Below are 27488 nucleotides of genomic sequence, written 5' to 3' on the forward strand. Positions count from 1 at the left end.
TCATCAAAATTCATAAACAGATTTTGAATCGTATGCTAGGCTTCGAAAAACCTTTTATTGATTCTTCATGCAAAATCTGCTCAAAATTTTTGTTTTGGTGGTTGAATTAAAAATTTATACATCACAATATTTTTGTTGTTTGATTTGCCAAGTAATGTGAAAAAATCCGGGCATTTTCAACGAAATCCGTGCAACCGGACCGGGCCGGACTGCTCCCAAATTTTGTATCAAATATCCGGGATAACCCGGATAAAACCGGGTAATCTTACAACCTTATTTTAAAGCTATTTCGAAAAACATTTGGTTTATCGAATGTTGACCATTTAGAAGTAAAACCAAGCATAATGATAGGGAACCATACTTTAAAAAAGATTCCTGAAGCGTGAAAAGATATAAGAGGTTTAAACTTTAAAGCCCACTTCGAATTCATCGAATTGATTGTAAGCCACTCGATTGGAGGTCGTCATCGTTGAAAAAAATACAAACAAAGTTGTTAATACATTTAACAGCTTATCTAGTGCTTATCGTTTATTATCTGAGCTCTTTGTCCAAGGCGCCTTTGAATTTCCGGCAAGCTCAAACCCTTGGTTTCCAGCACAAACATGTAGGTGAAAATAAATGCAAATCCACAGCAGATTGCAAATATCCAAAATACCCAATGCGAGCCGATAGTTTCACCATACGAGGAGAAAAGAAACACTGTTAAGAAGGCGCTCAACCAGCAGATAGATGACACGATGGAGCAGCCAACGGATTTGATGCTCGGGGCAAACATTTCTCCTATCAGTACCCAAGGTATTGGGCCGAATCCGATGCAAAACATCACAACAAATAATACTAAAGATACTACAGGCAGGAAAGACAAACTAGCAGAAGCCGAAGAATTTTGATTGTCCAGATAGAAAAAGGTACCCAGGCCACAAAAGGCAACACACATTCCCATAGCAGATGTCAGCAGTGTAGGTCTTCGTCCGATTCGGTCTACGAGCAAAGCTGTCACAATGCTAGCAACGACTTGAAAGACTCCTAAAATGATGGCCGACATTTCTGCCGCACTTCCGGTTCCTGTTTTGTCGAATATCGTTTGTGCGTAAAACTGGACTGGATTGATTCCGGAGAACTGTTGGAACAAAATTATCCCTGTACAGATGAAGAAAGCTCTGAAATTTACCGGATCTTGAAAAAGATCTCGCACGCTTCCCCGATTATGCATTGACTGTTCAACGGAAAATTTGATCGAGTTGAACTCGTTCTGCAAATCATCCAACGATTTTCCTCTCAAATACTGCAACGACTTTTCAGCTGCTTCGTTGTTGCCTTTGGAAATATAAAAGTGTGGCGTTTCAGGCATTTGAATGAATCCCAGCAAAAATACGAGGGGCAGAACCATTTGAATCCACTGGAAGACCTTGTAGCTCACGTAGGGACCCACTGTGTAGACCAAGAGCATTCCCAGGGTCATAAAGGTCTGCACCAATGAGCTAAGTGTTCCTCTTCGATTGGCCGTGGCTATCTCTGCCACATACATGGGAGTAATGGTGATGGCAAATCCAATACCACACCCTTGAACGAATCGTCCAATCATGATCTGTGCCACCGTTGAAGCCGTTAGGAATAGTACATAGGCACTGATGTAGAAGATAGCGCTACTAAGAAGCGCTATTTTGCGTCCCAAACGTTGGGCAACCAGTCCGGCAAATATCGGTCCTAAAAATTTAAACAAAATTTTATACCTTCAATGTTTTAACACAAATAGTGTTTTTGTTCAAAACAAACCTGTTAATGATCCCAACGTTAGGATTGATCCGATCCATGAAAGTTCCGTGTCTGTTGGTTCACTGGGTAAAGGTGATTCCGTAGAATTTGAGAATTTTGATTCCATTGGCGAGGTCCAAGTCAAACTAGCCCCCATGCAGGCTATGGAGAGATTGGCTGTGAATACAAAAAACAGCAATAATTAGATACAGTATGACAATTCTTTGAATAAGTTATCGTTCACATGAGCGTTAAAATAGTTGACTGATGGTATAATTTAGCTGCCGCCCGTAGCTTACAGGATAGCCTTCAATCAAGTCTTCTAAGCCAACGGTCATGAATTCGAATCCCTGTCACGGCCAGGGAATCCAAAGATCGTTATCATTCGATAGAATTTGCCGATCAAAACACCCGTGAGAGGTTTTCATCCGCAAGAACACTATACTAGCGCAGATCAATTTCAATTTTGCTCTCGAAAAGTGGTACATTCCGCATTCGAATTCAAATTCGTCGTCTCTTTTAACGTTAAGTATAAGTTCTCGCTCTCGGACTAGAGAAAATTCCTCACTATGTTTCATGAAGTTAAGAGCGCGGAGAGTCATTTTATTTTATTTATTTAATGATCCAGCGCCGATCCTCCGGTGCATAGGGCCGTGGTAAAAGACCTCCACTGTTGACGATCCGGAGCCAGCGTCTTCACCTGGTCCCAGTCAAGATTCTCGTCGACAGTTCGGATTTCAGCGGCTAGGCTTCGCCGCCACGAGTTTCTGGGTCTGCCTCTTCTTCGATGACCTTCTGGATTCCAATCTAGCGCCTCTCTGCAAATCTCGTTTTCATCTTTCCGCAGCGTGTGCCCAATCCATCTCCACTTACGTTCCCGAATCTCGATTTCTAGCGCCGTTTGGTGACACCGGTGATGTAGTTCCTCATTCGAGATCCAGTTGCCAGGCCACCAAGCGCGGATGATATTCCGCAGGCAGCGGTTTACAAATACTTGCAGTTTTCGCGTCGTTACCGCATATGTGCACCAAGTTTCGCACCCGTACAGCAATACGGATTTAACGTTTGAGTTGAAGATTCGGATTTTCGTTCGTATAGAGATCTGGCATGACCGCCAGATGTTTTGGAGACTCGCAAACGCAAAACGGGCCATTCTGATCCGGGTTTCGATGTCTTTCCTGGTACCACCATCAGGCGTTATCAGGCTACCAAGATACTGGAAGCACTCCACTTTCTCAACTTGTTGCCCAGCTACCATGAAACTGGAGGGATTTTCTGTGTTTATCTCCATCGACTTGGTCTTTCCGACATTGACTTTGAGACCTGCTGCCTTGGAACTTTCGGTGAGGTCGTCGATTTTGCTCTGCATATCCGGTTGTGTTTGGGCGAGCAAAACAATATCGTCTGCCAGGTCAAGGTCGTTCAGTTGCTCCATTGTTGAAGGGTTCCACGGCAATCCTCGCTTCGGTGCACAGTCGATCGATCCAATCAGAATCTCATCCATTACGATTAGAAAAAGTAGCGGTGATAAAATACATCCTTGTCTCACTCCAGCAGTTACCGGGATTTGTTCGGACAAGACACCATCGTGCAAGATCTTGCACGAAAATGCCTCGTATTGTGCTTCGATGAGATGGACTAGCTTCTCTGGGACCCCTCGTCGCCTTAGAGCCGCCCAGATGTTTTCATGGTTAAGTCGGTCAAATGCTTTTTCGAAATCAACGAAAACCAGCAGAAGAGAGTCCTGGAATTCGTTTATTTGTTCCAGTATGATTCGTAGCGTTGTGATGTGGTCCACACATGATCGTCCGGATCGGAATCCAGCTTGTTGCCGACGAAGTGTAGCGTCAATTTTCTCCTGGATCCTGTTCAGGATCACTTTGCAGAGTACTTTGAGGGTTGTACAGATCAACGCTATGCCTCGCCAGTTACCGCACTCTGCCAGGTCTCCTTTCTTCGGGACCTTTACGAGGATACAACAAAAAAACAAGTTATTATTATTATCAGTTCTGCTTGATTTGCTTCACTGGACTCACGGCATACATAGTACACTTTCTGTGGGTTGGTGGTAATAGCACTTGCAAATTGGTAGCCATGATTTCCTCGAAAGATGTACGACTTAGTGTTAAGTCAATGGATTCTCTTTGAGGAAACATCAAGTTTCATTGAGATCCAAAATCCCGATCAGGAGGGAAAACCCACATTGTATCAAAATGAGATATTTTGATACTAATTTTTTCCTATCTAAATGAGTTATTATTCAGTACTCGTAGGATGTTAAAATATCTCAAATTATATCAAAAAATCTATGCGATCATAGCTAAATTATATCCATTTTAGATATGCTCCTTTCAAGATTATATCTCATTCATATAGCATAGTTTGATAGCATAGTTGGATATTGGAGCACAGAGAACAGACGTACAATCTCGAACAAAAAATCTTCAAAAAAGTGTGTAAAATTTCAAATGCAGACATCCAAAACATATGTTGAAAATTGACTTTAAACAGTGGCACCTATTGCGCCGTTCAAAAGTTACAAATCAAATTTTCAAGGGTACAGTTTTCGAAAAGGCGTAATCGTATATATGAACTCATAATTAAACTAATGCCGCTGGAAATTTTACACAAGTTTCGTGGGCTAGCTTCTACGTCTGTTCTCTGTGATATGAGTGCTTCGAGAAAAATTTCTAGTGGAATGTCAATAAACCACATTATATGCTTAAACCATGCTCCATTTTTGGTTTCCCAAAAATTGGATTCAATTTTATGGATCTGTTGAGCGAAACTCATAAATGTACGGTTTGGGCCGTTGACTTCGATGTCCGTGTTTCAGAAAAAGCTGCACGTATATCAAAATATGATATAATCATTTTTTTAGGACAATCCGAAAAAAAATCTTTTTTTATTGAAAATGAGCTCAACTCCATTCAAGTCTGTCAATCAGAATAAGATATAATTCAGATTGGAGAAACTTAAAATCGAAAATTTAGAGTGCTTAATAATAACTGAATCCGATGTAAATATCTTGATGAGATACGTTTGAGTTATTATTTTGATATGCTCTCCTGATCGGGATGTGTTTGTGTTCGTTTTTTTTTAAATTCTACAGGAAGTGGATCGCGTTGTATATCTCAGAGCTCAATTCTAAGCATTAATCATCCTCTTGCATTAATGTTTTCTCAATATGCGGTATGAACCATTGACCTGAACCTGCATAAACAAAACATATGGCACGCTTATACGCGATCCGTCATGCTAATCCTTATCTCATGTTGAGGTAATTCTAATCCCAACGTCCGTGAACCTTGCCTTTTCCAGGGAGCATAGCAAGACGGGAGAATGCACGCTCAAATCATACGTTTATGCATAAAATTGTCAAATAATAATCACACGAATGGTGTTTGGAAAAACACAATGCTCATAATTTTGAAATTATTTGTTTAGTAAACATTTATGCATGCATGCACAACATGCATGCAAAACCGAAAAGTGGTATTAAGAGTAAATATTCATGTATGTTAATATTTTCAAGAAAATCTTAAAAGTTAAGAGGAGTACTACAATGATGGAAACCCAAAGAAAAAAAAAATAAATCAGATTAATTGATGAAAATTTTTATAAAAAAAATTTTTTTGGCCGACAAATAGCTTTCTGGGACCGATTTTTCGGAAAACCAACTAAATTCCAGAAAGTCGATTTATGGGATAACATTTATTTTCCAAGATCAAAGCGAATCTTGACGTTTTATACATCTTTAAGTCATTTAGCATCCAAATTTCAATTTTCCGAATTGCCTTTGGTCGGTAGTAAGTGAGTGGCTAACTAACGCAACCTGATGTTTCATTAACAGGATTGCAACTGTTCATCACGTACGACATAATCTTCTTCGTTTTATCGTTTTACGGTTGACTAAGCAAATTTATGCATTTCCACGGCCATGTCACATTGAGGCGCAATATGACTTTGAATTGAGTAATTCAGACACAGGACTTAGGGGATGTATCTATTTAACGCAGCACTAAGGAGCAGGGGTCAAGTTTGAAAATATTCATTCATTCAAATGAATGGCAAAATTTATTTAGGATCACTATCTCAAATGAAAAAAAAAATCAGTCATGGATCATATCATTAAAGAAATATTCCAATAACGCGAATGTGAATTCCACGGTAATTCACGAGATGCTAATAAAATTCACGTATAAAGAGTGGGCAATGAATGAAATTTGAAAAACAACTCGAAGCTTTTAGAAAATGTGTCTTGAATCTTTTATCTCTATTCTCATTTATCTTAAACTATTGCTATCAGACGTTTCTGGTGATATGGAAAATTGAAAATTAGCTTGGCAAACAAAAGATCTTTAAAATTGACAAAATTATACTGGTGATCTTCCTTATGACCGATCGAAACAATCAATGAGTTTTATTAACCATAATACGCTCATGAGTGATGACACTTTTGGAAGTTTGGCGGCTTCTACATTCATTCATGCGAATCCTAATTAAAAAATGTTATCTGGGATCCTCAATGAATTCTTGAAATCTTTGATTTACAACTTTTATTTAAATTACCTTTAAATATTCGTTAAAATTTCTGTATTTTGACAATCTAAAGATTGCAAAGTATGCCAAATTACGTCAACTTTCCGATCGCCTTTTCAAAATTTAGCTACTGTGACTTAAACCATTCTTCACCAAAACTGAAAATGGGGTTCATTTTTACGACTTAAAAACAAATGTGTTTTTTCAGATCTCTAACATTTTAATTTTTCGTGTTAGATTTGGTTATGTTTTTTATAGTTAATGAAATAAAACCATATTTAAAAGCTTCATAACTCTGTTATTTTTCAACGGAAATCATAGAATAGCACATCAAAACGCATAGAAATTTTACCAGCTTTTTAATTAAAATGTTAAAAAAATTAAGGTAGTGATCTTTAACATGAAAAATTGTAAATAAGCTTTAAATGATGTCTAAAGTTACAGTCTGAATCACCGAATATTCTGCAAATAATACTATTGTATAGCCCAATTTATGATGCAACTATCATCTGAATACACCAAAGTGGGCCAATTTCTCCTCCACTATTGACGATCCGGAGCGACAAATTCACTTGGTCCCAGTTAAGACTCTCGTCGACAGTTCGTATTTAGGCAGCTAAGCTTCCCCGCCACGAGCTTCTGGGTCTGCCTCTTCTCCGATGTCCTTCTGGATTCCATTCAAGCGCCTATCTGCAAATCTCTTTTTTCGCAGCGTGTGCGTGTGTAGTTCTTCATTTGAGATCCAGTTACCAGGCTACCAAACGCGGATGATCCGCAGGCAGCGGTTTACAAATACTTGCAGTTTTCGCTTCGTTACTGCAGTTTCGAACCCGTACAGCAATACGGATTTGACGTTCGAGTTAATGTTTCGAAGTTTTGTTCGTAGTGATATCTCACGTGAGCGCCAGATGATCCTGAGACTCGCAAATGCAAATCGGGCTTTCTGATCCGGGTTTCGATGTCTTTCTTAGTACAACCATCAGACGTTATTAGGCTACCATGATACTGGAAGCACTAGTCTTTTTCAACTTTTTGCCCAGCTACCATGAAACTGGAGGAATTTCCTGTGTTGATCTCTTTGGTCTTTCCGACGTCGACTTTGAGACCTTCTGCCTTGGAGCTTTCGGTGAGGTCGTCGAGTTGGTTCTGTATATCCGGTTGTGTTTGGGCGAGCAAAACAATATCGTCTGCCAGGTCAAGGTCGTTCAGTTGCTCCATTGTTAAATGATTCCACGGCAATCCTCGGTTCGGTGCACAGTCGATCGATCCAGTCAGAATCTCACCCATTACGATTGGAAAACGTAGCGGTGATAAGATGCATCCCTGTCTCACTCCAGCAGTTACCGGGATTGGATGGGACAAAACACCGTCATGCAAGACCTTGCACCAAAATGCCTCATACTGTGCTTCGATGAGATGGGCTAGTTTCTCTGGGACTGCTGGTCGCCTCAGAGCCGCCCAGATGTTTTCGTGGTTAAGTCGGTCGAATGCTCTTTCGAAATTAACGAGCACCAGCAGAAGAGAGTTCTGGAATTGTGATGCGGTTCACACATGATCGTCCGGATCGGAATCCAGCTTGTTTTCGTCGGAGTGTAGCATCGATTTTCTCTTGGATCCTGTTCAGGATCACTTTGCAGAGTATTTTGAGGGTTGTACAGATCAACGTTATGCCTCGCCAGTTATCGCACTCTGTCAGGTCTCCTTTCTTCGGGACCTTTACGAGGATACCCTGCAGTATCCCAAATGTCAGCGAAAAGACGGTGGATTATTTGTGATGACAAAGCAGGGTCGACTTTCAGCATTTCAGCAGGAATTCAGTCGATCCCAGGTGCTTTGTTGGATTTCATGTCCTTGATTAACGCTTCTATTTCAACCAGCGAGGGTGCTTCCGAGTTGACGCCATTAATGCGAATTACTGTTGGCGCTTCGAGCTGCTGGTTCTGTTGGCCATCGCTATTCGTGGCTCGAAAGAGTTGTTCGAAGTGCTCAGTCCAACGTTTGAGCTGATCTATTCGATCGGTAAATAACTGACCTGCTCGGTCTTTCAGCGGCATTTTTGCATTAGTCTTTGCACCACTAAGGTGGCGAGAAATGTCATAAAGAAATCGGATATCTCCAGGCTTTTTCCAGGCTCTCTCGTCTCGTCAACAAGCTCGTTTAACTGCCTTTTCCAGCTCCGCATATCGTAAGCGGGCGCCTGTTTTGGCTGACCCGATACATGCCTGCTCAATGCCGACCTTCACCTTTCTCCGATCATCAATCATGCTCCAAGTCTCTTACGACATCCATTCACTTCTTCTTCCACAAACTTTACCGAGAACACCATGCCTCGTCGTGATAAAAGCATTCTTGATTCCACACCACTGTTCTTCTGCTGTTCCGTCTTTCGGCAATTTCGCAACGCATGTCCTTTTCACTTCTGGATTCTCCAACTACCGTATCGACACCGACTTTTTCCTCGCGCCGTTGTACACGCGCAACTCTCAGACGTATCTCGCCAAGGACGAGGTGATGGTCAGATGAAATGTCTGCGCTTCGTTTGTTGCGGACTTCAAGAAGGCTTCTTCTCCATTTTCGGCTGATGCATCAATTTGATTTTCTGTTCAGCCATCTCGGGATACCCAAGTGACCTTATCCACTGATCACCACGTTGTTGTTGCATCAAAATTGTACAAAAAGCTCTCAATTTTCGCTCATCTGTCCTAGACCATGGCGCTCCATGATGCGCTCAAGGTCTTGATTGTCGGAGCCAATTTTTGCGTTGAAGTCACCTAAGTGGATTTGAATGTCATCCTTCGGAATTTTCTCAACCACGATGTTCTTCAGTTGACTGTTAAACTCAAGGGATTGAAATCAAGAGAGAATTCTTCGCATTTGGAGTAAAGCATGGATCACGACAAATCTGTTTATTATACCATAGCGCTTCTAGTGGTCGGATCTGACATTTTGTGACAGTACTTTGTTCAGAAATGTTTCTTCTATCAGTGCTGAAAATTTCATTGCGATTCGTTTTGTTCCAAAAAAGTTACACGTGATGGAAGCCGTGAGACGAAAATTAATTTTGGACACTCAAGTCAAAACCCCGACGTGGTCGGGTTCGAAAATCGCTAAATCGTTAAAAATGGTCAAATTAACCGTGTGCAGCGTTTTCAAACGTTTCCGTGAGATGCATACTATCAATCGGCAGGTTCATACCAAGCGTCATAGTGGAATTAAGGATCGGAAACTGCATTTGAAGGTGTTGAGAACGATTAAGGCAAACACAAGGCAGTCGGACTACGACATAGCCAAGAAATTCAACGCCGACCGGTGCACCGTCAAAAGGATTCGTCTACACGAAGAAATACGATCCTATCGAACCAGTAAGCAACCAAACTGAACATTGAAGTAGAATTTAGTAGCCAAAGGACGTGCCCGGAAGTTATACAACAAGGTTCCTACGAAGTTCGACGGATGCATCCTCATGGATGACGAAATGTACGTGAAGATGGATTTTGGGCAGCTTTTGTAAGGATGGTTCGACCAGGATCAAAGCCGAGAAGATTCCCTGAATCAAGCCCAGGGTCGGCTTCAATCTATCGCGTCAGTAGCCAAGAAAATATTTATCTTTCCCAATTAAACTTCCCACTCAACCCCGAACTATGAGCTGATATGGTTCCTACCCAGCATTACCCAACCAACATAAGTATACGGTAACTGTCCTACCTTTTGACAGGCTCACACAGCTCACGGCCGTCCTAGGCGTGTACACAGGTTGTGGTGATGATTGCGTTCACAGCAGGAAGGCCTTCCTACTAACGTAGAACAGGGTATTGCAAAACTCTTTATCCGGGCGAAGGTCGTAGTTTGAACTCAAGCCAAAACTTAAGGGGTTCTCGTCACGATGGGGAACATCGAAAGGTGGTATTAGATTAGGGAATATTGGGTATATTTCCAGTAATGGGTTAATTTTTGCTGGTAATGTTCATGACTTTTGCTTTACCTGGGTGATCTGATATTACGCCTATTCCGGAAGAATCACCACATCAAGCAACGGAAGCACTTTCCTCTCACTCTGGTATATTTCGCGCAATGGCGTCCTTTGCATGCGTTCATGTGCCCCTTATTCCGGACCCTTACTTTCCTCATCCTTTCCCCCCCATCGTGACCTGTCATTGCCGCCATCATCGCGGCTCAATCTCAGTTATTAGCCATCTAGTTGTGGAGTTGTAGTTTTGATGTTCTCCGATAGTAGGCGGGCCAGCGATGGTTTTTTATGGAGTTGTGTGCTGTCGTCTGTTTGTTGGTTGATTGTGAGAAGTCTTTTTTGGTACGGTTAAACACCCTCTTGGTCACCTTTGAAAATTCGGACAAAGGCCTTCCACAATCTTGAACCCCAATCGAACTTACTCGTTACACTTCCTGGCTAAACATTTTATGAAGCCATTGGTCGGAGTGATGTCCCCGGCAAGTTCGAATTCGTTTTTGCCGATAAGTTTGCAAGAAAGTATTTAATCTGGCAAGGTATTTGCAGTTGCGGACGAAAAAGTCCTGTTTTTGTGAAAAACAAGACTATGAACTCCAAAACAAGGAGTGCCTGAAAACGTTTTTTTTTTTTCGTATATTAGATCTCACAAAGGACCAGTAAAGTTTTCGCCAAATTTGGCAAGCTGCCACTACAGCAAAGAGATAATACAGTGGTATCGGGCCAACGGGTGGATTTTGTCGAAACGGACATCAATCCACCCAACTGCCCTCAATTCCGCCCTATCGAAAATTTAATTTGGTAATTGTCAAGCAGAAGATGAAAAAGAATGGTAGGACGACTCGGGATGGAACAGAGATGAAGAGATTGTGGAACAAAATGGCCGCTGAGGTCAGCCAGCGAATTGGGTGTCCAAATTATAATGAGTGGTACTCGAAGAAAAGTTCGAAAATTCATCAAAACATCATCGGAATAATGTTTTATGATTTTTTCTTCAAAGTGCAATAAAAACCCTACATTTTAAGTACAAAACATTTTTATTTCGTTTACATACATAGCTCCGATATAGACCCGTTTTATTGCGTCCAGATTCATCGTGATCCATGCTTTATTGAAAAAAGTGATCAATCTTACCCCATTTTATGGTACTTTGCATATTTTTCAGATGTGTTCATGTGTTCAAATTTTATATTTAATTTTTGCGTTTTTGACTGCTATTTTGAAAGCTGTGTTATCGTAGGATGAGAATAAAAAATCTCAAAAACTGCTTTGCTGCGGGAAATTTGTTGATTTATATTTATAACCTTTGCAAAAACATTTCGTCAAATTATAACACGCTCAAGCAAGCAAAGTCTTCCATTTTTAAATACTTTTCACTGAATTCAGACTTTTTATTTTGAAATGGTTATAACTTTTTTCATGAAATGCTTAACTGCTTGTCATGTTAACAAAAATAAAACATAAGAATAGTCAAAACCAAAAATCAAAGGTCAACTTCAATTCAAGCTTATTTGAATTTTCCGGATGATTTAATGTTCAAACAATGGGAGCAAAAAGTCATTTTTTGCAGCGGTCAGCTCAGCTCAGGTTTTTCGAACAAACGAATAGTCGTGTTTGTCACTGCCCGGATTCTAAATTATCATAGCTTTATCTTTGTGTTTTTTTTTATATTTGAAAAATAATTATTTTAATGGATTTCCTTTCAAAAATTATAGATACAATTTTGTAAAAATGCAAAATCAAATTTGAATAACAATTCCATATCACCTTTTCAAGTATTTCCTAATGATGATGCGAACTGAGAATCAAGAATCCTAAACTAGATACATAATGCGAAATATGGAAGTATACCGAAACGAATTTTTATCATCGAGTGAGAAAATTTGGAAATCTGTAGCAGAATTCTGAACCTAGGATTAGTTTTTAAGGTTATGACATCACTTCTGAGTAAAGATTGTAACTGACAATAACTCGCTAAGGTTATAGGCCTATTCTTTTTATCAACAACAATTCCTGAGCAGCATGATGGAACTCTTCTAGAAAATAACGACATTCTGAAGAGGATTGTCTTAATCCATTTAATTTAAAGCTTGCCGACACTTTTGAGCACTTGTGTCCAGTCCACTTCAGCCGACAATCATGGACTTTCCAAAGATCCCTCGGAATGTGAATCCAAGTGGGCTCTTTGCAAACAAGTAAAAAAAACTTAAGTCAAAGTCTTCCGATGTACTCTTCATCTTTTTATAACACTTAAATCCATTTGTTTATTAGAGTAATTACCTAGAATAGCCGCTAGATACTGTCTCTTCCCACGAAAAAAGTTGAGCACCGTTTGGATCATCTTTTATTTAGATGAGCGAATATCACAAAAATACTTTAGTCACTTCCAGATCAACTGTTTACAGCAAACACACAACAAACGAAACATTCACTGGAAGGAACTTATCCACAACAAACAATGGTCCGTACAAAAGTTGGATCGTTTTTTTTTCTGAGAAGCCAGCGATTTTATCCCGATAGTTTTGTCCGGTAAACTGAAACTGTCCACCTCAGCCAGGTGATGGATTTAATTTATAGCATATTGGAGTTTCACACCTCTGCAGCCTATCCCGTACGTTGTTAACGACTCGTGTGAATCATGTGCTCACTATCTATTTAGTTGTAGCGACTAGCCAAATGCTAGCTAACCGTTGAAGCTCTACTTGTGATAATTTGTAACCATCTGCTTGCTTTCATCGATCAAGAGCAACTGATGAGCGCATTCACGAATTCCCGCCGTACAACAGCACCTCGCATAAATCGAGAGGTTACATTTATTTGAAGAAGCTGAGCGGTGTCATCGAGCTAATGCATAAAGAGGATTTTGTTTAGCTCTCGTTTTTTTTTGGTTTTTGCAAATTTCATACGGAAAGGTTTCATTTGTTTTTTTTATACTATAAATGTTAAGGAATTCTTATGGCAAATATATTATCAAGCTATTATCTTGATTTATAGTTTTGATTTATTCATAACGAGATACAATTTCATATTCAATTATTATTTCAACAATATTCCGTTCAAATTCTCAAAAATATCGAGAAAACACATCTTTTTGTCGAAGCATCGCAATTTTTCTTGTTGATCATATCCTTTCCATACATATGATATTTTATAAAACCATTAAACAATGTTTAGGAATATTTCTTATTATGACATATGTGAAGTATTATAAAAAGTGAACAATTTTGCTTAGAAAAACTTGGTGGATCATGTTGATGGAGGAAGTAGAGGAAAGGCAAAGCATAATTCTGATGTTATGGTTGAAGTTCAGATTGATAAATTTTGGCATGGATTCTTTTCAAAATGAACCAATTGATAAAAAAAAATATGTTTCATCACAGTCAAACCCGCCTTGGTTTAGTAGCAAAAGTCATTCGTTCGTTAACCCGTGTAAAGTGTAGACCAGGTATTTAAAGCGCCTTCAAGTAGGCAATCAATATAACAGTTGATCATAAGCTTGAATTTTTCATCGAAGTTTTGCCGTTGGGAAAAATTGGTACTAACAGGGCCGAGGGGGTCAGGGGATTTTTTCTCGGAGGCCCTATGACTCAATATTTTTTATATTCCGTCCCAGATAATACATACAAAGGTACTGAAAACATTGCGGATGAGTTAATCAACTAATCGAAAATTAAACCTCTGATTAGAACTGTTTAATGAAATATTCAATTCGCATTTTATTTTAATTACTCTATCACCGGCCAAAATTATCTGGATTTGAAAACTTCAATTACAGATATTAAAATTTATTTTTATTTCATCATTGATTTTTTTTTCTAAACATTAAATTCAAGTTATATTTATAAAGTTAACTAGCTGACCCCGCACGAACTTCGTTTCGCTTTAAATCATTGGTACGTCAAAATGAGTTTAAAAAATGAATTCGAAACATTCTTTCGACAATTTTGGGGAAAAAATTCAACAATGTTTAAAGTCGTTACTGTTACTATTACTTGAAATTCAAATTGAACAGTTGATTGGCTTTTTATTAAAATTTATGTGAGAGTGTTTTCTTCTCGATCGGTTGCAAAATCTAGACATTATGGCAGAAACATGTACTATTTGTTTATGTGCACGACTCTTTTGATTGACCTTCACACTTAAATTGGTATCAATTAACTGCCTCCAACAAAATTATTGCACAAAACACTGAACTTTCAATGAAACCCTCTTTTTCTGTCCCATGGCCCGAAATTCGATAGTTGAAACCAATTTTACGTTCCTCAAAACTCCCTTGTGCCATTTTTTCTTTTGAAATTATATGTAAAATAACGTCAGGAACTTGAAAACAGTGATCAGTGAATATAGGCGCCCCTTTCGCCGACCCTTGACACGGAACATGCTACCTGGAGTCAATTGCTCATAGTTTATAACCCTCATCTGAACATTTTTATCTCAATCCGATGCATGATCACGACAATATCGCGAAAACAGTGAGCAATTAACATGAACGGCCATTTTTTGACCACGATTCAAAACTTGACACCTGAAATCAATTATCTTTTCTTTTCATTACAATTCTATGCTCAATCAAGAGTGTATCGTAAAAACAGTGAACAGATAATAACCCCTTTTGCCGACCCCTGAGTCAAGATTTGAAACCTGAAAGCAAAAGAGCGTCCCTCAAAACTCCTATGCGGAAATTTTCATCTCAATCCAATGTAGAATAACGTCAAAATCGCAAAAAACATTAAAGTTGGGTATGGACGACTCCTTCAGCCGACTTCTGATCCGCAATTCGAAACTTGAAATCGATTGCTCGTCTTTCAAAACACTCATGTGTAAATTTTCATCACAATCCGGTGTATAATAACGCCAATATTGCAAAAACATTAATCAGTGAATATGGATGACCCCTTTGGCCAACCCCTGACCTTAAATTTGATAACTGTAATCGATTGCTCGTCTCTCAAAACACTCATGTGCAAATTTTCATCACTATCCGATGTATAATAACGCCAATATCGCAAAAACATTAATCAGTGAATATGGACGACCCCTTTGGCCAACCCCTGACCTTAAATTTGATAACTGTAATCGATTGCTCGTCTCTCAAAACACTCATGTGCAAATTTTCATCACTATCCGATGTATAATAACGCCAATATCGCAAAAACATTAATCAGTGAATATGGACGACCCCTTTGGCCAACCCCTGACCTTAAATTTGATAACTGTAATCGATTGCTCGTCTCTCAAAACACTCATGTGCAAATTTTCATCACAATCTGGTGTATAATAACGCCAATATCGCAAAAACATTAATCAGTGAATATGGATGACCCCTTTGGCCAACCCCTGACCTTAAATTCGATAACTGTAATCGATTGTTCGTCTTTCAAAACACTCATGTGCGAATTTTCATCACAATCCGACGGAAAATAACGTCAATAACGTGAAAACAATATTTGTCTTGTATGGACGACCCCCTTCAGAAGGGGTCGTCCAAAAATCTAAAAACATTTTTCATCATTCCTGGTCCTAATGAGTATCCATGCCAAATTTCAGATCTCTAGCTCTTAAGACGGCTGACTCTATAGAGGACAAACAAACAAACAAACAAACAAACAAACATACAGATAATTGCTTTTTATATATATAGATTAAGTGTTCAGATCAATTATGATCAGTTCAACTCTTTGATTTAGTAAATTCTAAACATTATTTATTTGACTAAAATTTGCTATAGCAATAAAAGTATTTGATAAATGGGAGAATATCCTGTAGAGCAAAAAAAAAGTATAAACTTAAGCCTAAATCCTTAACACCTACTTAATTGTAAAGAGAACGAACCTCTGCGATGGAAGACTGAGATTCAAATTATGGATTTCAAGAGCAAAATTCAAAACCTAAAATTGGATTTAAATCAGTACCAACATTCAGTGTCTCTCATTAAAATCAATATTTCAAATCAAGATTTGAAAAACCAATTTCAAAAAATGATAGTCAAAGTAACAGTCAGAGTAAAAGCAGAAATTGCTAAATTTGTTGATTATCCAAATGTTTATTTGAATTTTATATCTTTTAAACACAAAAAAAAAATTCATGTAATGTGTTGAAAATTTTAAAATCTAATGCGGATAACAATTCCAAATAATGAAACTTTTGTCAAACTTGTTCTTCAAAATGTGATAAAAGTCACATTAGAAAACACCAATTCTGTATAGACATCAAATGTTCTAAATCATTTTATGATACTGGCAGAAAATAAGATTTGAAACATACAAAAATTCCTGATTAGGGTGAAGTTCGCAATTCAACAATGAGATTGTTTTATGGTAAAAATAATATAGGGGAGATAAGGGCATAACGAGGACCCAGGGTAAAATAAGCACTCCTCTTTTCTACAAAAGTACGTATACACTTGAATAAATTTTCATGCAGATTTGATTCGTACTTGCTAAAGTATTAATTTTTCAGAAAAAAAAGAAATCACCTTATTATCTTTAGATATTTAGATATTAAAAAAAACAGCTAGGTTCTCAAGTGACAAAAATATTATAATTTTTGAGCACCACGAAATAAGCTCTTATGATCTTCAAATCATATTGATTTATAATGTACGCACTGCAAAATTATGTACACATTGTTTTTTTAATTTTCACTATCATAATTTTTTTTTATTTCTCTAAATCAATTTTAAAACTCGTTTTTACTTAAATTTGTTGGCTCGGGGGGAACAGAGCACATTTAATCGGGGCACGATGAGCGTTTTCTGCCGTAGAATCTAGCAGCAAATTCAACTCGATGTAGTCAACTGAATGATAGAGCTACAGCTTGACTAGTTTACATCTGGCGATTTGGCCATTAATCACATGTTATAGCTGTTTCTATGGTTAAGTAAGCGTTTTCCTTAAGGTGGCCATTATACCCTTATCTCCCCTAGGAATGGTCAATTAGAAAATGGCATGCTGAATTCAAGATATTTGCTTTAGTACAGGATAATTTTGAAATAAAAGTAAATCAGTATCAATAGCAATGAACTTGGGCTAAATCAGTTGGAAAACTTTCGATTCCTAATTCAAATCTCAAACTGAAATTGAAATGTAAATTCAATAATGGGCGAACACGACATTATTGCGACACCGAAAATGTCATGCCAATTTCTTATAATGTTCAGAATCAAACCATAATATTGGGGTAGTTTTATACATATATTTACTTCATAAATCAAAAGAAAAGTTAAAAGATGGAGCCTTGAGTGTAAAATTGCAGGCTTTTTCGCTTGATACCCTCTATCGAAGACTTTACAGTGTCATCCGGTACCAGTTTCTTTGTTTTTTTTTTTTTTTCATTTTCTTAACATGTCCTTCTTGTCTTTGACTGTCTTCTTGCTCTTCCGAAGTTCCCGCTTCATTATTGTCCAGTACTGCTCCACCGGGCGCAGCTCCGGACAGTTTGCGAATAAATTTGCATTTGCACGTGCGGGAAGCGGAGTGCTCCTTTCGTAACCCAGGATACGATGAACGGACAGGTGTACATGAAAGAGCGCCTCCAGAAGCGGCTGCAGTGAGTGTCTCGGCAGGGGTTCTATAAGGATCAATACTTGGCCTGGTATTGTTGAACATTTCCTACCACGAACTGCTGAGACTGCGTCTCCCCACGGGAGTGAGATTTGTGGGATTCGCCGATGTCGTTGTTCTCCTGGCATCTGGCCTATCATTCGAAGAGATCCAGCGAGAAGGTGGAAAGTTGCTCCAAGAGCTTGCGTCTGGCTCACCCAAGACCGAGATGGAGCTGATCACCAACCTGATTTCAGCACAATCTAGGACGATTGCAGCTGGACCGCGCGCAATCGAATCCAAGTGTGTGATCAACTACCTGGGGGTGATTATCGACGACCGGCTGAGCTTTACGGCCCACGTCGACTACACCTGTAAAAGAGCGACAATGGCGACAGCAGCCCTCTCACGGGCCATGTCGAATAACTCGGCAATCCACTGCAGCAGAAACAGGGTCCTGGCGAGTGTGACCTCGTCCATTTTGCGGTACGAAACGGCATCCTGGAAGGCAGCCTTGAGCAGGCAGTGTAACCTGCAAAAGCTCTGCAGTGTGCAGCGGCTGATGAACCTGCGAGTAATCAGCGCATAACGAACGGTGTCCTCGGTAGCTGCTGCTGTTGTGGCGGGGGTCATGCCCATCTCGGTCTTGCTAGAGGAAGATATCTTCTGCTACGAGCACAGGCACATGCCCGATGTGCGGAAGCATGCCAGAGAGGCATCGATGTCCAGCTGGCAGCACTAGTGTGACAGCTAGGAACGTGGCCGGTGGACCCATCGCTTGATCCCTAACGTCGGATCCTGGATGGACCGGAGACAAGGATTTCTGCATGACACAGTTCTTGACTGGTCACGGGTGCTTCATGCAGTACCACCACCGGTTTGGACACGTGGCCTAGCCCTTCTGCCCAACTTGCGGTGACACAATCGAGACACCAGAGCACGTAGTGTTCAACTGTCAACATGCTTGCCGCCTGCGGACCAGGCACGACAGCCGACAACATCGTGCGGAAGACTCACACATCCAAGATGCTAATACTTGGCGCGTGGTCAGCGATGGGTTCACCCGGATCATGACTGCCCTGCAGAGGAGTTGGAACCAGCACCAGTCCGCGACCGGTGTGTAGGGTGATTCCTTCGTCGGTTAGCACCTGAGTAGTGTGCGTCCGATCCTGGCAGTAAAACATACAAAGATAAGACTATCCCTTCTGCGTATGCCACGCTGCTTGGTACGTCGCGCGTCTTTGTGTAGGATACCTCCAACGTTACCGTCGCGGAGTATCCGAGTCGAACTCGTAGGGGGAGGAGTATTCACGTCGCGGAGTACTCTCGGGTTGAGTGGTCTCACGTCGCCGTCTGATGAGCCACTCGGGTCGGGTGGGATGACATCACCGTCGGGATTCATCTGAGTCGCAAGCGTCAACGATCCGTACGAGTCTAGGATAAGTGCTATTTTTATAGTCATTTAATGATAAATTTTTTTATATTGAAAAAATAAGGACATTTTTCAAGAGTAAGCCCGTATTGGAAAAATGGATAGGAACCCTATCAAATGGGTAACATTGAAGAAGAAATGAAAATGGAAATAAGGCCTAGAAGAATGTGTGAAGGTAAAATTTCATTTGTATTTTGAAGCTTAAACTATTCAGCAATTGTTATAATTTTTGCCCCTAAATGTATGCAGCATTATTGTCCTTTTTACGTTAAAAAGCAGGGTAAAATTAATAAACTAGCATTTGTAAATATTATGAATGTGTTTTGTATCCCTTATGATCAAGAAAACTCGATAAAATCTTCAAAATAGAGACTGATCAATGTTACCCCAAAGCATCAAATTCTGAACAAAGAGTGATCAATCTTACACCGAATTACGGTATTATGCAATTTTTTAACGCAGGTAAGTTTCCACCAGGGTGCTAAGCAAACATTTTGTTAAAAGATTAAAAAAGTGGGGAAATAGCTATATTATGGATAGAAATGAAAAGCAAAGAATTTGGGTTTTAAATTATATGAAAAGAGAATATTGAAAAGCTTGAAAAAAGTGCTAACAGCAACGATTAATGACTAAGATAGAATGGCAAGGATAAAGAAATCGATGATTTGTTTCGGTAAGAGAAAGTTCAATAAATAAAGAAATAGACAAATTTGTCGGAAAAAGTAAGCTGTTAAAAAAATGGATAACAGAATAACTTCAGATTTTAAGTTATGTGAAAAGAAAATAAAAAATGGCAAAAATGAAAGTTTTGAAAATCATACAATAAAAGAAAATGGCAAATGAGTCGGGAATTGCTTTGGTTTACAAGAAGAAAAATAAATCAATTGAATTGTTTTGAAATTTTTTAAAATAGAGAAGCTCTTCCAGCAGGGTGCCGATAAAAAAATGAAAAATTTGATTATAATGAATGTGGGAACATAGATATATTGTGGGGTAAAGACATAAACCTCAAAATTGGTCATAATAACAAATTCTGGCAGCGTGAGCGATCTGAATAACAAAAAATTTCTAACATAGATAAGTGTGATTACTTGGCTGAGATAGATTAGCAATTTTGTAATATGAAAATCGATGAGTTTTTTTTTGGAAAATGAGAGTTATTGAAAATCAAACAAGAAAAGAAAGTTGAACAAGTTTGTCGTAAAATGAAAGTGGTTGGAAATAAAATGGAAAAATAGAAAAGCTTTGCGTAACACGCAAAGTTGTAAAAATAAACTTTTTTTCCAATTTGCAATTAATAAAAAAAGAACATCAGGACATCTAAAAAAAATTCTTTCAAAAATGTGGATTTTGATCTAATAAGGTATCTAAGCATCAGATAATTTTGTTTTTTTCAATTATGAAGATAGAAAATACTGAGACAATTTAAATAACAGATAGTCTGAGGGAAAGCTGAGGCTCTAAAAATAAGAAACAAAACTAGAAGAGGTGATGAAGTAGAAAAAAAGGACACTCTGTGGCAAAATAAAGATTATTTCGAGCCAAATTGACCATTTTCCCCGTGAATGTTGTTGGTTTTTTTTATTTTAAAAGAGTAGAGGAGGAGATGAATGTAGAGAATAAATGAAATAAAGAAATGTATTAAAATTAAAAAGACACGAATGCCACAAGGATGGTAAAGTAATGGCAACCTTAGAAAAAAAATTAAATAAATGAAAACTGTTGATAAAAAAAAACACGGATGAAACTGGTCACAAAAAACCTATAATTGAGTTTTAAATTAAATCGTGCACGAACAAGAGCACTGAGTGCGTCAGTTGATTTGCGACTACGAGTTCACCGGCGGATTCGACATAAATGATTTACACTTATGATATTTCAGTAGGTTTCTTATTTTCACCCTTCTGAATAATCCGCCATACAATCCGCCATTCTCAATTCAAGCAGCATTTTTGCGAAAAATAGTAATTTATTTGATAACTATGTTTCATAAACTTATTGACTCATTAAATCATAGAGTAGGTTAGTTTACTATTAAAAATCATTTCAAAGTTACGGATTATATCGCTACCTTTACTACTACCGTTTGGCTGAAATTACTGGGCCATACAGGAATCTAGTGAGATTTGCGCCAATCATCTATTTTTTATTAAATTTTGTGTATTAATTCAATTCTCATTCTTGAAATTGTCATCTAATCTTAGGTTACTTTACTTAAAATATTCCACAATTCAACAGTCATCTAACAAACAATTGAATTATTCTAAGATACATAACATTAACAATATTAAGAAAACAAACATATGGTTGGCAAATACACAGCAAGTATGGTTAACAGTTCCAATTTTTATAGCTGAAATGGTTAATTTTGTGGTTTAATAAATTTAAAGGAAAAAGTTGAGTATTTCAACCAAAAACCACTTCTGGATCGTTTTCAACTAAACACTAATTTTAGGAACTAAGTCCAAGTTTTATGCATTTGATAGCGAAGTATTGTGTACGATAGATTGAAATTATTTAGAATTGATTATTTGTATCATAATAACGTGCAGTTTGGTGTTTATGAATTGAGTTTGTTCTGAATTTCCTGCAAGCTCATTCCCTTGGTCTCCATCATTTGGAGCAACGTAAAGGTGAAGGCAACAGCACAGCAAATTCCGAAGATCCAGAACGAGAAATGTGATCCAACAGCTTCGTCCAGAGTTGAGAAGAATTGTAGCACCAAGAATCCCAGCACCCAACAGGTCGATGCGACGATGGACGCCGCAATTGATTTGACATTGGCCGGGAACATTTCACCAAGTACAGCCCACGGGAGCGGGCCAAAGCCAATACAATAAACGGTCACGAAGAAGATGAGGGAGAATATAGGCAGCCAGCTGATCGATTCCACTGCATCCGACTTGATGTGGTCCATGTAGAAGTACAGACCCATAGTGCCATGTGCAAGACACATTCCAGCAGCAGAAACCAACAGAATTGGTTTACGACCGAGGCGATCGACTATCAGAGGCGTTGCAGCACTAGCCACCACCTGGACTATACCGACCAGAATTGTTGAAATGGCAGGTGACATGCTGCTTCCGGTTTTGGCGAAAATAGTTTGACTGTAGAACAGGATAACGTTGATACCGGACAGCTGCTGGAACGAGATCAACCCGCAGCAGATGATCAGGGCCTTCAAATTGCCACGACTTTTGAACAGATCCATCACGCTGGCCTTGTTGCTGAGGGCATCCTGAACGGTCTGAGTGGTTTCAGTCAGTTCTTCCTGAACCCCGGCGGACGATTTGCCTCGCAGCCATTGCAGCGATTCCGAGGCCTTCGTCGAGTCTCCCTTGGAGATCAGGTAAGCTGGAGTTTCCGGCATGAAGAAAAATGCCGCGGCAAAAACTATGGGCAATGCCAGACAGGCCCACTGCAAGGCGTAGTAGCTAACGTATGGTCCAATCGCATACACGTACAGAATTCCAGCTGGAGAAAAAAATGAAAAGTGAGAAAATTTTATCATATCCGTATCCCATACATCATAACATTTGTCTGTGCTGATGTTTGCAAGTAGGTAATTAAATCGCCTTTTCGGCTAGGCTTGCAAAACAGATAAATATTTTTATAGGATCTCTTGATAGGTTCTATTATGGCTTCTATTTGTTACAAAAAAAAATCCAAACATTGAGAACTTATGTAAGGCCGTAGAAGAAATGTTTCAATGTTCCTCGACTCCCGATTTATTCTTAACTAGTTGTGAGAAGTGAGGGCTTGCTACAATTCTAAAAATTCTTTGATCTTGTTTTTATTATTTATATTCAAAAAATATTGTCCTTAATTTTTTTTAACAAAAGTTGCGAACCAATCTTCAATATTTGAGCTGATTTGCAAGTTAATTGAAAATTTCTCGAAAAAAAACAATTTTGGTATCCCTGGTACTTGTAGAAATAAATTTCGAATATTTTTTTGTAAATGACCTTTGATCTTTTGCTCTAAGAATTCAAAACGACTTTTTCTGTTGCGTGAATTCAAGTTTCCACCTGTCAAGTTCTTCAATTTATGATTGTTAGAATTCTCAGTATCAAAATTACAATTCATAAGTGGCTAAAAATACTAACCCACAATGCACAGCTGCATCAGAGAACCCAGGGCCCCTCGGTACTCATTGCTGGCAATCTCTCCGATGTACATCGGCTGCACGGTCATAACGAAACCGACTCCGAATCCTTGAATCAATCGAGCGGCCAAGATGACGGCAACACTGCTCACCGTTAGCAGCATAATCCAGCTGACGACGAAAAATATCGAACTAGCAAGAAGCGTCCACCTGCGGCCAATCATGCCGGCCAACGGTCCCGCAACGAAGGGAGCTGGAATCGAACGGATTTGGATGGATAAGAATACATTTTAAAATTGGAAACAAAACTTTCAACCTACCAATAAGGGCGCCAAGAGCCACTAGGGAACCGATCCATGATTTCTCGTCTACGGTTGGTGCTACGTCCAGAGGACTCGTGATTGTACTGTTTCTATCTAGCACGGGCGTCATCGGAGAAGTCCATCCTAAACAGCATCCTAATGCGATTGATGCAATATTTACTGGAAAAAAATACAAAAAAAACGTTAATTTTACATGAAGGTTTTTGATAAAAAAAAAAGGTTACTGTAAGGTTTACTCTGAACATGATGCATGAACATCAATGCATGAAAAAATCGAATATTCGGTCACAGTTAAAAACAGGATGTTTCATATGAATAACCCTTAATAAGGCCTTAATAGATTTTATAGTGATGGAAAGATGCAGAAGCGGGTGGTGACCGATCGATTCACGAATGTGCCGATTCAATCAAGGATCAAGGGCCGGCTCTTCAACATTGTAACGGGAACAACGTAGAAACTTAATTATTTCAATTATTTTGGCCAATTGATGAAGTCAAATCTAATGTAGAGTAATATTAAAATAAAACAGACAAAAGACAAAGTAGATTATTATTACCAAAAACATATGGGAAATCAAGTAAAAGTAATGAGCCCAAAACTATAAGTTTCTCTAAAGCACCACCTCAAATGAACAATCATAAATTACACATTTGAGTGACCGACACAATTCTGGCGGCAAGCACGTGCTTTTAGATTAAGGTTGCCAGAATGCCCGGTTTTTCGGGTTTGTCCGAATATTAGAAACAAAATTTGGGAACAGTTCAGCCCGGCCTGGTTGCCCGGATTTATTCACATTGTTTGGAAAACCGAACAAAAAGCCGAAAAGGCGACCCGATTTAATACACTTGACAGTGGATTGTAGCCTTCCTTACAGCCTGTAAATCAAATTTGGATAGGGGAGAAAAGGGCATAATGGCCACCTTGAGGAAAACGCTTATTTAACCATAGAAAATAGCTATAATTTGCGAATAACATCATTGGTTCGTGTTCAGACACTCAAATAGTCTATTGCCTAATTGGATGAAACTTGAAAAAGTAGATTAAAACGTTGAAAAATGCATTTTAAAATTTTTTTGCCGACAGCTGAAAACCAGTCACTGTAGGGGCATAATAAGAACCCTCCTGGGGTTGTATAAGCACCATTAATCAGGGCACGATGAGCGTTTTCTACCAAGGAATCTAGCAGCGAATTCGACTCGATGAAGTCAATTGAATAATAGAGCAACAGTTTGACTTGTTTCATCTGACGATTTGGCCTATTGGTAAGATTCGAGTTCGATTCCTGGTCAAGGGGATTTTTCTTTTTCATTTATCATTCATGATCGATGCATTTTGCACTAAACGGTGAGGCATAGATTCATCAAACAAAGTAATAACAAAATAATCTAAGTCTGTTTGTAGAATTCAAACAATTAACACATGCTCATACATTTTTTTTTGTTTCGATTATAGTCGTTTTACCATCTTTGTGGCATTCGCGACTTTATCAACGTTAAAGTTGGCGGAAAATTATTGAAAAACGTTTCCGGTACAAGTGTGTTCGATTTTTACTCTTGGGCTCGAACTCACGGACATCTGTTCAGGAAGCAACTGACTTGCCAACTGAGCTATATCTCAAGCCCCGCTCATACATTATGTTTCTGATGTTTTGTTTGACGGATGATGCTACTAGCCGTATAATGTAACAATCAAAAAAACCAATCATGAATGGTATGTGAAAAAAAATCCCCTCGATCAGGAATCGAACTGGAGTCTACTGATAACCTCTCCGACACCTTACCAATTGGTCAAATCGACAGATGATACAAGTCAAGCTGTAGCTCTATTATTCAGTTGACTTTATCGAGTTGAATTTGCTGCTAGATTATACGGCAGAAAACGCTCATCTTGCCCTGATTGATAGTGCTCTGTTCGCCCCAGGTCAACAAATTTAAGTAAAAACGCGTTTTAAAATTGATTGAAGTGAAAAACAAAAATTTTATGATGATGGAAATTGAGCAGCAATGCGTAAATCATGTTGCAGTGCGTACATTTCAGATCAAGATGATTTAAAGGTCGTAAAAGCTTATTTGGTGGTGCTCAAAAATTATAATATTTTCGTCACTTGAGAACCTAGCCGGTTATTATTTAATATTTCTGTAAAGATGAAAAGGATTTTTTTTGGTGAGAAAATTAATACTACAGGTAGTACGAAACAAATTCTCATGAAAATTTGTTTGAGAAAATACGTACTTTTGTAGAAAAAATGAGTGCTTATTATGCCTTGGGTGCTCGTTATGCCCTTATCTCCCCTACATATGACACAAAACGAATTATGAATTATGATGAAAGAATTTCAAACGCAGTATATCCAAAATGAGTTTAGGAAATTAAGATTCAAAGTATTTGAAAGGATAAAAGAATTTTGATAAAATTATTATTTTCATATAAAAAACATTATTTGCAATAATAGAAAATTTGGAAAATAAAGGAATATCTTGTATGATTCCGTTTCTATGACATTATAATCTCACTCAATTTATTTCTTTGGGAGTTACAGCATATGGTGACTTCAAAATGGAAGGGGTAAAAAATTAAGAATACAAATTGAAAAAAGATGCCTGACCATGATGCCTGACCAAATAATTCAACCTCTCAAGTAATGGAAACAGAATCATTGGAAATTATTGGAATTGGAATTGGAATTATTGGAAAAAATTTCAATTGCTAGAAAAAATACGATGGAAAAACTTTGAAAATCAAAAATTCTCAAAATTTTGTAATGTCAATATTTTTAATTTTGTCATTTTGCCATTTTTGACTGTTTTGTCAAATCTGTCATTTTTTCAATCTTGTCAATTTTGTCAATTTTGTCAGTTTAGTCTACATGTCAGTTTTATCAATTTTGTCAGTTATATCAATTTAATCAAAATTGTCAGTTTTTTTCAATTTTGTCAGTTTTGTCTACCTTCTCAATTTTATCACTTAAGTTATTTTTTTCAATTTTGTCAATGTTGTCGATTTTTCTTTCACTTTTGTCATTTTTTCAATTTTGTCAACTTCGTCAATTTTGTCAATTTTGTTGATTTTGTCAATTTGGTCAATATTACAGTTTTGTCAATTTTGTAAAAACCTGTCAAAATTTGTCCATTTTGTCCATTTCGTCAATTTCGCCAATTTTGTCAATTTTGTCAATTTTTTCAATTTTTTCAATTTTTTCAATTTTGTCAATTTTGTGAATTTTGTCAATTTTGTCAATTTTGTCAATTTTGTCAATGTTGTCAATTTTGTCAATTTTGTCAAATTTGTCAATTTTGTCAATTTTGTCAATTTTGTCAATTTTGTCAATTTTGTCAATTTTGTCAATTTCGTCAATTTTGTCAATTTTGTCATTTTTGTCAATTTTGTCAATTTTGTCAATTTTGTCAATTTTGTCAATTTTGTCAATTTTGTCAATTTTGTCAATTTTGTCAATTTTGTCAATTTTGTCAATTTTGTCAATTTTGTCAATTTTGTCAATTTTGTCAATTTTGTCAATTTTATCAATTTTGTCAATTTTGTCAATTTTGTCAATTTTGTCAATTTTGTCAATTTTGTCAATTTTGTCAATTTTGTCAATTTTGTCAATTTTGTCAATTTTGTCAATTTTGTCAATTTTGTCAATTTTGTCAATTTTGTCGATTTTGTCAATTTTGTCAATTTTGTCAATTTTGTCAATTTTGTCAATTTTGTCAATTTTGTCAATTTTGTCAATTTTGTCAATTTTGTCAATTTTGTCAATTTTGTCAATTTTGTCAATTTTGTCAATTTTGTCAATTTTGTCAATTTTGTCAATTTTGTCAATTT

General features: G+C 38.0%; 2 protein-coding genes across 4 annotated transcripts in view; both read right to left on the minus strand.

Annotated features, from left to right (window-relative positions):
- Positions 1 to 513: 513 nt before the first annotated feature.
- Positions 514 to 12999, minus strand: LOC129738410 (facilitated trehalose transporter Tret1-like). The gene is made up of 3 exons (XM_055729596.1): positions 12542 to 12999; positions 1777 to 1932; positions 514 to 1707 (listed from the first exon to the last, which is right to left on the minus strand). Exons 1-3 carry the CDS (start codon positions 12600 to 12602, stop codon positions 515 to 517), a joined length of 1410 nt encoding a protein of 469 aa, XP_055585571.1. The 5' UTR covers positions 12603 to 12999; the 3' UTR covers position 514.
- A 7977-nt stretch (positions 13000 to 20976) lies between these two features.
- Positions 20977 to 27488, minus strand: part of LOC129754238 (facilitated trehalose transporter Tret1-like) — a 48199-nt gene continuing 41687 nt past the window's right edge. For all 3 annotated transcript variants that reach the window (XM_055750184.1, XM_055750193.1, XM_055750175.1), the window contains exons 3-5: positions 23660 to 23821; positions 23341 to 23592; positions 20977 to 22708 (exon numbers count right to left, since the gene is read on the minus strand). In XM_055750184.1, coding sequence (XP_055606159.1) covers positions 21795 to 22708; positions 23341 to 23592; positions 23660 to 23821 — 1328 coding nt within the window. In that variant the 3' untranslated portion in view covers positions 20977 to 21794. The remainder of the gene's footprint in view (positions 22709 to 23340; positions 23593 to 23659; positions 23822 to 27488) is intronic.

The sequence above is a fragment of the Uranotaenia lowii genome, chromosome 1 (assembly GCF_029784155.1).
Source record: "Uranotaenia lowii strain MFRU-FL chromosome 1, ASM2978415v1, whole genome shotgun sequence".
Lineage (NCBI taxonomy): Eukaryota > Metazoa > Arthropoda > Insecta > Diptera > Culicidae > Uranotaenia > Uranotaenia lowii.